The sequence below is a fragment of the Mugil cephalus genome, chromosome 17, assembly GCF_022458985.1.
Source record: "Mugil cephalus isolate CIBA_MC_2020 chromosome 17, CIBA_Mcephalus_1.1, whole genome shotgun sequence".
NCBI classification, from domain to species: domain Eukaryota; kingdom Metazoa; phylum Chordata; class Actinopteri; order Mugiliformes; family Mugilidae; genus Mugil; species Mugil cephalus.
This window is the reverse complement of record NC_061786.1, coordinates 11,096,331-11,106,836: the sequence shown is the minus strand read 5'-3', so window position 1 is coordinate 11,106,836 and position 10,506 is coordinate 11,096,331. Positions and strand designations below refer to the sequence as shown.

Below are 10,506 nucleotides of genomic sequence, written 5' to 3'. Positions count from 1 at the left end.
GTATTTAGAGCTTAACTCTATGGTTTCAGTAATACAGACTTTACGATGGTGTAGAAAGCTACCAACAAATATCAATTCAGGAAGAGGGGGATGAAGAAATGCAGCCAGACGAGGTTTCACATGTTTATTTCGCCCTGTAGAATCGTCGGCCCTTTAATTTTTTAAAAAAAAGGTCACAAAATTGTGGATTTTTTTAATTACAGAACTGATACAAAACAACATACTGTACGGATGTAAGCCTAGGCGCATATACACGTACTGTACAAGACACCCAAGAAGTAAACATTCAGGTGGAAGCTGGGAGCATGATGACGCCGTCCAGGTTGCAGAAGAGTAGGGTTAACCATTTATTTCCCATTAAGAAGCACAATAAGGAACACGAGATAGGACACAGTATAGTTGTGTACACAGATGTCAGCCTTTCCGACCTAAACAGGGATGAGCCTTTTTTCTCAGGTGAGGACACGCGTGCATTTCCCTGAACCTGCTGTCATGCTAAGTTACTTCGCCGCGTTCTCAGATCGTGGGGAACATACGGTTGATGCCGAGTGAAAACCTCTTTCGAAAATTGTCGCTGCTGTTCTTTTAGTCTTAGCGAGATGCTGGTGAGATGGCCGCGGTGGTTATTTACGATCGCAGGTCGAGCTGGAGGGGCCGTCCTTTGATACTGATGGGGGGGGGGAACTCACTGGGACAAGAGGAGAAGAAGCAGCAGGCTCACGGGAATGCAATAATCTGTATGCACTGCAGGTTAGGGCCCATTCCCACTAGATACCAGAGGGAACCGCACCACCACCACCAACACCACCACCAGCTCATCTGTCCCTTTGACACCACCTGCTAGACCCAGCACTTTACTATTCCTCTAGTAAATATCCCACGTGTTGTTCAGAAACACCGCTTCTCTCATTTCATTTATATAAAACATTTTCCCCATAAAATCTCAATAAAATAAAGTTGCTCTTAGTAGATGTCAGGACAAAGATATTAACAAAATTGGAGTAAAAAAATCTCACAGTGAACACTGTGCACATCAGCTCCTCCCACCACTGATTGATTTTTAACACGTGACACACATACAGCAGCTGGAACAGAAGACAGGTCAGAGACTTTAAGCAAATGAACCGACTGGACTGTTGCTTTCCTTTTAAGTGTAAGAAGTGCTGCTCGTCGTTTAACGGTGGCAAGATAAACGCCCGGTCTACGCGGGCGTTCAGGCATTTTCACCTTCATTTTAGCGCAACGATGGCGTTTGCGTGGCGATCAGTCAAGTACTTTGCCCACGTTACAGACACAAGCGCTGAAGACACACGGAGAGTGTTTTAAGGAGACTACAAACCCTACGGAGGGACGTGAGCAACCTCACAAGGTCTCGCTGGAATTCTGAAAAATCATGGAATTTCTCTGAAAACGTCCAGAAACAAAAAAAAAGAAAAAAAAAAGGGAATGTGATCCTCGTCTTCCTGCGGTGGAGCGACTCGAACTGGGGTTGTTTGTTGGACACCAAAACATCCGGCATCTGACACGCAGGGGAAAAACCAAAACAATAATAATAATAAAAAAAACAAAAAAAAACTCAGAACCGGTGCAACAACAAAAAAGAAAAGAAAAATTGGTCACATGGTCATGGAGTCACTTTTCATCTTTTTAAACTGTTTTTTTTGTCTGCGGTCGTAGTAAATTTGATGGCACTCAGAAAAATAAACGGCTCATGTTAAAAAAAAAAAAAAAAACACAACCCAAAACTTGTGATGTCCTCTTCCTTCCGTCAGTTGGCCACAGTCACATAGCAGCCTGGGATCTGGAGTAGTGTTCAAATGCCCAGCCACGTCTTCCCCCCAGGACTTTGTACAGAGGAGTCAGTGGTATTGACCAGAATACAAAACACTGCTTTGTTGCAGTGTTAATGTGCCTGTGTGTGTGTGTGTGTGTAAATGTGTGTATATGTGTGTGTGTGTGTGTAAAATACAAGCGATCATACATTGCACGTCTAGTGGCACGTCTTTCTCCGGCCCGATCAGGCCTTTCCCCCAATAGCTACCTCATCTGGACCCTTTCATTACAGAGATTTCACACAAGAGAGAAAAATAAAAACAGCTATTAGGCAAGAGTTCCCAAAAGTTCACATTACAGTACTGTTAAGTCTCATTAGACGAAACCAAAAATACAAAAGGCAGAGAGAAAAGAAAGCTTACACCCAATCACCATCATTTTTCAATAACTATATAGGAAAACTTTTCTGATTAGATATATTATCATCATTAACATCATAATTACTATGATTATTATTCATTATTATTGTCACCACTGTCATCAGTTTTTTTTTCCTTTCTTTTTTTTTTTTGTTTTTGTTTGGGGATCAAACGGGGTAGTGGGGGGTGCGGGTGGGGAGGTTCCGTCACTGGGAGGACGCCTTGGTGGCTATCGTGGAGACACAGTGCTGCTGGAAGTTGGGGGACATGGCCGAGTTGCAGCCCAGTCTCTGCAGCTCTTTTCCCAGCATGCTGCAGCAGCCCGAGGCCGGCGGGGTGGCGTTGGGTACCGAGGGGCTCACCGGCAGACCTTTGGGCTGCTCGCTGCCAGGGGCAAAGTCAGGGTTTTGGCTCTGGAGCATGCTGCTGATGTGGTTTAGGAGGTGGTTGAAGAACTCGGGGACACCCTCATAACCTGGAAACACGGGAGGACAAGCAGAGACCGCTTTTAGAAAAGAAATGAATAAACAGAGAATGTGCGTTTACGTGGATTCATTATGAAGCGACTTCATTTCCTGTTTATGTCAGAGCTTATTTGGTAACTTCAGGAGCAGCTAACAGCAAGAGTTCACCTCCAGTATTTAACCTTAGAGCTCATCCTTTATCTACACATTATGACGGGAAAGGTTCATGCAAAACCTTTATGCTGAAGGGATGTTTCAATCCACTCCTTAATAAAGTCAGATGGTACAAACACACCATAGGAAAACCTTACTAACATTAGGGAGCTGAAGTAAAGGGAGTCTGCTATACTCAGAACTATAATTAGAACCTGCTAGCAGTAGGTTGCAGGCTACGCTAAGAGAGACTTCATATTTTAAACTCAAGTAAGTTATTTCAACAGACCCTGTTGCACAAGACGTATTAGGAAGTCTCTGCCAACTTATATTCTACTGACGTGGAGATAATATGAAACATATCTGCATGTATAATATATAATAATATTGTCCCAGTCCTAAACTAAGGGCCTATTTCATTTTTCTTTTAAAAAAAATAACAGTATGTTCAATATTTGGTTCAGCTTTTTGACTGTTTTAAGAGGGCGTCGATATTAAATGTCTTAATACCTACCAGGGAATGCATTGATGTCAATGACTGCATGTTGGCCTGTTTGGTTGTTGATGATGACGTCGATGCCGAACAGGGACACTCCCAGCGCCTGACGCAGTGACCTGGACAGCTCTCTGATGACGTCGTCGTTGGGTGGCAGAGACATTCCCTCTACGTTCTCTCTCTGACAAACGAAACGTTAAGAGTCGTGCGTTAGCGACGGCGGCTCATGAGAAAACGAGATTTTGTTCAGTGGCTTTCAGGACGTACCGAGGTCAAGTCTGAGGACGACTCTGGCTTGGAAACGTTGTGGCTGTTGAAGAATATGGCTTTCCTTTCTGGAAGAGGCAGATTTTTTATGAGTCACTGACATGCTTTTTCCCGTCGTGGCCACTAGGTGGCAGCAAAGCTCAACTAGTTGCACAAACGGGCAACTGGAGCTTTTCAAAATGAATGTCACTGCACACTGATTTCAACACCTGGAGTGAAGAAACCTGAACCTAAGCTGTGCAGGTCCTCAATTCTCTCACTCATAACCATAGCGAGTGCTCAGTATATTCAAGAGGATGTAAACTGTTTGCCTCAGGTGGAGAACTGTCTTTGAAGCGGTGATGAATGTGACAGGACGGATTGCAAATTTATTTTTCCATTCTTTTCTTTCTTCGCGTTGTAATTATTAACTCAAGTGTCAGAGTGAAGAAAGGGGGAGGAGAGGAGGGGAGAGCGGAGAGGAAAAGTAAATTCCATCTCTGTCCAAATAAATATGGTCGTCGGCTCATCGAGGGTCGTGGTAATGAAGTGCAGTGGAGGCAGATTGGCTCAATCATTCCGAGGCCGGACAAACGCAGACACCAGTAAAACAGGGACCTCTCTCCACCTCCATTCTCAACCTTTTGTGCAAGCCTTCCCCGCCACCTCTTCAGGCTGCAGAGGACACTAATCTAAACTGTGTGTCGCGGACGCGTCGCTGTGGTATGCTGCTTTATGCGTTTTGCCTGGGCCGAGCTTTTCTGTTCTGTTCTGCTTTTCTGCCACTCAGCATTCCAGGCTCAAAGCAACTGCTCCCTCCGCTCTGCTACACAAAGACGACTACTACGCCGATGGTGAAAACGGTTTGCATGAGGGCCTCTACTGTATCGCATGCAAATACTGGGAGCCATTTGTGTCAGGGGGACAACCCTGTATTCAAAGCTGCGCCATGGGTACAACTTCTGACATGTTTATGGAGAAAAACACCACTCCTCTTGTTTATTTTCAACAGCGTGTATCAGCGGGGCAAAACGCAACTGCACTCCTTAAAAGGGCGAACGGGTCCAATCACAGGGACTGTAAAATCCATTTTATGAGGTCTTTTATTGGGTAATTTGGAGAAGCTGTGCAGACTATACAACCCCGAGCCGTGCGGCCGATGGCAGCCCTTGGACTTCCCCACCTGACCCCTCTTAATGTCCGTCGTTCTCACCTGCAGGTCCGGCGGGGAAGTTCTTCAGGGAAGGCCTCTCCACCACAGTGTAGGAGTCTCCCACCACAAACACCTTGTAGAGGACCGCGTTGTGGTTGATGAAGCTCTGGATCACGCACGGGGGCTTCACGTCCTTCAGGTCGTCCTCACTGAAAATGATGGCCATCTGTGGAAAGGAGGACGCAGGACACATGACAAAGACGCCACAGAGAAAAAAAAAAAAAAAAAAAAAAAAACACCCGGATCGTCAATGGGAGTTAAAGCCTAACTCGATTCTGTGAGCGTGGAGGAATGAAGGCTGTTTGTCCCGGCCTCCACCGGGGTATTGATCTCAGCTGACACATAAAGAAACATGAGGTACAAGCCCTTTATCTGATTTTGTTGTTTGGACTGGAGTTAAATGACAGTCCTGTGACAGGACGACTGTTACTGGTTACACAAAGCAAACTGAGGAGGGTGTGAGCTGCCTCTGGGGCCTCTTACCTCGTGGGAGTTGGTGCCATGAGCCACCCGCGTTTTGCAAACTGCAGATGAAATGAAGGCGAGGGGGAAAAAAAAAAAAAAAGGTCTTTAGCAACATTACACAACCGCCGAAAGGCACCGGCAACACAAAGACTTCTCCCACTGTGCTTAGACAGCGGGACAATGGACAAAGAAATGTAGCAACAAGCATCGACACCGATCAGGCATAACATTATGACCACCTTCTTAATATTGATTGCACAGGTCTCTCTTGTGCCTCCGAAACTGTTGTGACTCATCGGAAAACGGACATGGGGCTTGTGAGGGTGCCCTGTGGTGTTGTTAGCTGGGCCTCTGGGTTGAGGGGAGGGGCCTCTGTGGATAAGGTTTCTTCCAGGATCTGGTGCATTTGGAGGTCAGGTCAAAACCTTGTGCTGTTTTTCAAGTTTTGTTATGTTTTTTTTTTTAGTTGTTCCTAAACTATTTTTGTGTGTGTGTCTGTGCTGCCATCACGGAGTGTCATTGCTATGGGGTGGGGGTGCCTGTCCTTGTCTAGGTGGGTGTTACATGTCTAAGTAACATGATACCAGCTCTAAAAGTTTGCCAGCAGAGCACTGTATTGTCAGAAAATAGTTATTCACTTCTCCTTTCAGTAGTTATAATGTTATGGCCGATCGGTGTAACTAAATCAGTCCAAATTAAAACGTAAGATTTTTAGACTGACACCTGATATTTGTTGCTGTGTGACAGAAGATACAGGCAACAAATCAAAGGTTACTAACACACTTTTTCCTAGGATTCAAATGTTTGTTTTTCTTTTTTTTTCCTTTTTTTTTTTCCACTGGTTCATTCATCAACAAAACCTTGGGCAGCCCTTCAGCTGTGACCTGCCGACAACTCAGCAGCCGGGTTTGCAACGTTTGCCGCCTATAGTGTGAACGCAGCATTAGGCAAAGATACTTACTGAAGGGGAATGTGAGTCCCTGCCTCTTGATCTGCTCCAGCACGTCTACGCTGCACTCCGTGTTCAGGACCATGAATGGAGGAGAGCAGATCCTCTCGTCTAATAAGAGAGAAGAAGAATATTGGATCAGTCAGACGCCTCAAACTCGTCAGGATCAGGACGCAGCTGTGGATGCTGATTTTTTTTTTTTCCCCCACATCGTCCCATCTATCCCAGATGTTTAAGGCCTGTGTGCCAACCTGCACGCAGACGCACCTTAAATAAATCCATTGGGTCAAAATGCTGTGCTATTTGTAAACCTGTCCTTCGCGACAGGTTTACACAACAAACACAGCGGAGGCCGTTTAAGGTCCAGAGGCGACAAGCGACTCCTGTTTTAATAAATAAAGCAGGGCCTTCGTCAAACAGACACGCCCACACTGGAAAATGTTGAAATACGGCGAGACATTTCATAGCGTTCAATGACAATATATGAGGAAGTACATGCCAAAGAAGCTGAACACATCAGGGAGTCATTTGATACATCAGCTGACAGTCCTGACAGATACTTCACCGGTTGCAGCAGAAAGTACCACGGGGACCATTACACTGTAAAGGGTGCAGCATTAATCACAAACATCCCGTCTCTTTCTCACTCATCTCTTCTTTATCTCATATCCTGTAGCAGCAGGTCGCTCGCGTCTGATAAGAGTGAAAACGCTACTAATAAATGAATCACCCTGCAGCCCCGTCGTAATTCATCATATCACGGCTCAGGACGCACCGATATTAATGTTCTGTCTTCTGTAATTTCCCCTGAGTAGTAGGTACACTGGGGTGATAAGGCAGATGGTTAGAGATATCGCCACAGGAAATCAGCGAGGGGGGCCAGGCAAATTGCTAATGGCAAAAAGCACAATGGAAACACGCCGGTCTTTGTGTGCTGTGGGCCTCAGCGGTGGCAGGGCTCTCTGCTCCCCACAAGTGCTGAGGTCAGGAGAATCTCATTTGCCTACATTAAGTCCAGAGCTGAGCTGAGCTGTGGGCCCCACACACACATCTACAGTGGGACACCACAGAAACACAGCACCAATGACGCCACGCTAAGGGAAACCAAAAGTGATGGTATGAACCACTTTAGTGTGGATGTTGTATATCCGGTTCCACAATAATCAGAAACAGATGTAAATGCCGTGTTGAGGACTCTCTGTTATTGTAATAAACACATCTCAGAAGTGATTGGCAACTATTTTGATAATAGTAAATACGGAAAAACAAGTTTGCCAATTATAACTGTTTAAATGTCATCTTCACCCTAGATGACACTGACATCTCAGACAAAACTTTCAGCAAACTCAAGACTGGGTATTGAATTTTACCGAGCAACTTTTCTCCATTTCATAGAAAAAAAAGATAATTAAATGACATGTTAGCTGATGAAGAAAATGATCATAGCGTGCAGAATCTCACTGAATGGTGAATGGTCTTGTCTTTATACAGCGTCTTTCTACCTGTTGGTACTCAAAGAGCTTTAACCAGCAATGCTACAAAAACATAACGTGCAATATACTGTGTCTGTGTGTGTGTGTGTGTGACTTGCATGTGTTATGCATGCTACTAATGTTTTCTATTCATTCGTTTATATTTGATGCACTGCCAGGAGTGCACTTTTAATCCTGTTGCACAATAATAACAAAGATCTATTCTATTCTATTCTATTATATTCAGGGTATGCATTGACGTCACTGCAGCCCGCGGCCACGCCCCCTGAGTGGCAAAAACACAGTGAAATGTATCAGTAAATACAGCGACACCAGGAAATGTGGATCATCAGATCAAATTAAGGTCAAATGGACACAACAATGATCCACACGAACTAGTGTGGATTTGGAAAAGTGGACTAACGTCAGTTTCAGTTAGTTTTAGGTCATTTCATTATAAACAAAATGTAAATAAAAGATGCTAACGCTAAGAGCTCTACTGAGAAGTAACGTCAGCCATACAACACTCTAGCATCAGACCAGAGGTTAAATGGATGACGAGGAGTGATCGCAGATATTCCGTTTATTGTTTTATTGTTATTTATTGTTGGAGCTGAGATAGTTACTGTTGGTCGTAACTACAGCAAAAGAACAACATCGACTAAACGTATCTGACAGCCGTCCTGAACGTAACTTAAGAGGTAACTTAAGTTATGACTTCATCAGAAAAAAATACAGCATAAATTAATATTACCCGACACTAAATGTGAACCACAACACCAGGTTTCGGTTCCTAGATTCCAGTTGTTTCTTCCAAGTGCAGCGATCCATTTCCTCCTCTTTTCCTTGGCAGTCTTAGATATCTGTAAAAATATATCTCTGACTGCTTTTCAAATCTGCTGGTGCAGTCAATCGCACAAAAATTACAATTTCGACTGCATTAAGGCAGATTAAGATTCTAACTAATGCTGCTAATCTCCGCGCTCAACTGTCACCTTTTGCCTCACAGTGGCCGTAACCATGGAGACTTCGCCGGCTGTGACGTCTCGTGCATACCCTCTATTTAAAACACACAGACGCATTTACCCATTACCCAGTGCCACGCACTGCAAGCAACTGGATTCGAGGCCACGGCCGACATTACTCACCTTGCTATCTGCAGAGAATACTGGAGGGTACGCTGCCGTTTTAGATAAATCTGACTTTACCAAAATATGTGTAAGGAAATACCCGTCGTCTCTAACACAGTAAAGGCACCTCGCATTTTGAATGATGTGGTGCATAGTCTTTTCCACAAATATTTTCGCATCTTTAAAAATGTCTCGTTCTGAATGTCACACTGCTCACATGGGTCTTGAATTTCCCCCCGGGGACATATGATAACGTAGGATACAATCTGGATATATATTTTTGCTATGCACAGTATTTGGAACATGAATTTCTATCCTATTTTACTTATAAACGTTGAGCTTAAGGATCAATATCTGGATTCAACTGACCCCGCAAAGGTTATGGAAGAACTGCTTTTCCGTTTCCCACATAGCAGCAGTTATATCAAATGAAGTGGTTTATATAATCTGGTTTATTTAATAGCAGTCCTATGACTTCACTGTGTTGCCATGTTTCCTTTTCTCGGTGACTTTGGCCATTACAACATCACCACAAGAGAGAGAAATGATTGCCTCAGCTATGAAAGTAAAGCCAAAGTCTTAATAACCTTGAATAATCCTTTAAGTATCCACCTTGTGATGCGTCTGTAAACAAGAAATGAAATGCTCTCCAGCTCAGCCGCGACCCAACATGTGCTTTCACACCGTGTACAAAACTAATTTCCTAATAAGAGGACTTTGATTCTGCCCCTTTAAAGCGAGCCAAAATAGATATTCTATGGTTGAAGTGCTCCTATTTCGCGCCGTTATGTGACAGGCAAGTATAGAAGCCTCCTATTCTCCTTCACAGGCAGATACTTGTTCTGTGCTCTGTAACCTTTCGCTGTAAAGCTGGGTCCGCTCCAGTGCTGGCTCTGTAACCAGGCAGCGCTGGGAGCAGGAAGCCCAGAGGGTTACCCATCAGTCATCTCTGCACTGCCTTCAACTGTGCTCCTCACACTGATGTTATTTTACCAGTACAAGAATAGCAGCGCGATGTCTTTCAGAAAGCAGCCCCGACGAGGAAAATATCCCCATTACATCACTGGGTTCCCAAAGATTGATGCCGTTGAAGTAAAAACCATCAAAAGGCCTAAATCTCATCAAATGGAAAACATTTCGAGCTCCGAGTTGAGGACTTATAATGAAGGCAGCGGGTAATGGCGGATAAGAGCGTGTGGCCAAGTTTGTAATAGCGTGCATGCTTGGCTCCGGATGACGCTTTAGGAATAAAGGGGGTGGAGGGGAGGATCAATCTCTGGCTCTGTCTAAACACTGTGTGCTTGCTGCAGACCCGGCGGAGCCGAGGACGACGTTTACAGGGCTCGACAATGAGATGCTTTTTTAAATGTCATTATCCGGCTGTTTCCGTGTTTCACCTTTCATCTCATCAGAACATCTGCCGCTTCTCGTTTTGTCCACGCCGTTGCATCACACTCACACAACACGAACGAACAAAGTGGCAGAGAGTGGTTAAGCGAACAGATAAGAGATTCCTTCAACAGGCCTGTTACAACACCTGGGTGTCTGCTTCTTGGGTCCGCTTTGAGGCATTATGCGCGGAGAACAACAGGAAGCTAAGTTGCATTACTCTTCATAAACTGTGGTGCTGTTTAGGTGGAAGGCTGAACTCTCTTGTTGCTATTTAGAGCTTGTTTCCTAGAAACCCCACCATCCTCTCTTGCCGCCCTCCGCGCGGTGCTCTGAG

At 44.7% G+C, this 10,506-nt stretch overlaps 1 protein-coding gene across 2 annotated transcripts in view; it reads right to left on the bottom strand.

Moving 5' to 3' along the window:
• Nucleotides 1–110: 110 nt before the first annotated feature.
• Nucleotides 111–10,506, bottom strand: part of itpk1b (inositol-tetrakisphosphate 1-kinase b) — a 29,284-nt gene continuing 18,888 nt past the window's right edge. For both annotated transcript variants that reach the window (XM_047610921.1, XM_047610922.1), the window contains exons 6-11: nucleotides 6,191–6,289; nucleotides 5,248–5,288; nucleotides 4,765–4,930; nucleotides 3,573–3,640; nucleotides 3,324–3,486; nucleotides 111–2,667 (exon numbers count right to left, since the gene is read on the bottom strand). In XM_047610921.1, coding sequence (XP_047466877.1) covers nucleotides 2,399–2,667; nucleotides 3,324–3,486; nucleotides 3,573–3,640; nucleotides 4,765–4,930; nucleotides 5,248–5,288; nucleotides 6,191–6,289 — 806 coding nt within the window. In that variant the 3' untranslated portion in view covers nucleotides 111–2,398. The remainder of the gene's footprint in view (nucleotides 2,668–3,323; nucleotides 3,487–3,572; nucleotides 3,641–4,764; nucleotides 4,931–5,247; nucleotides 5,289–6,190; nucleotides 6,290–10,506) is intronic.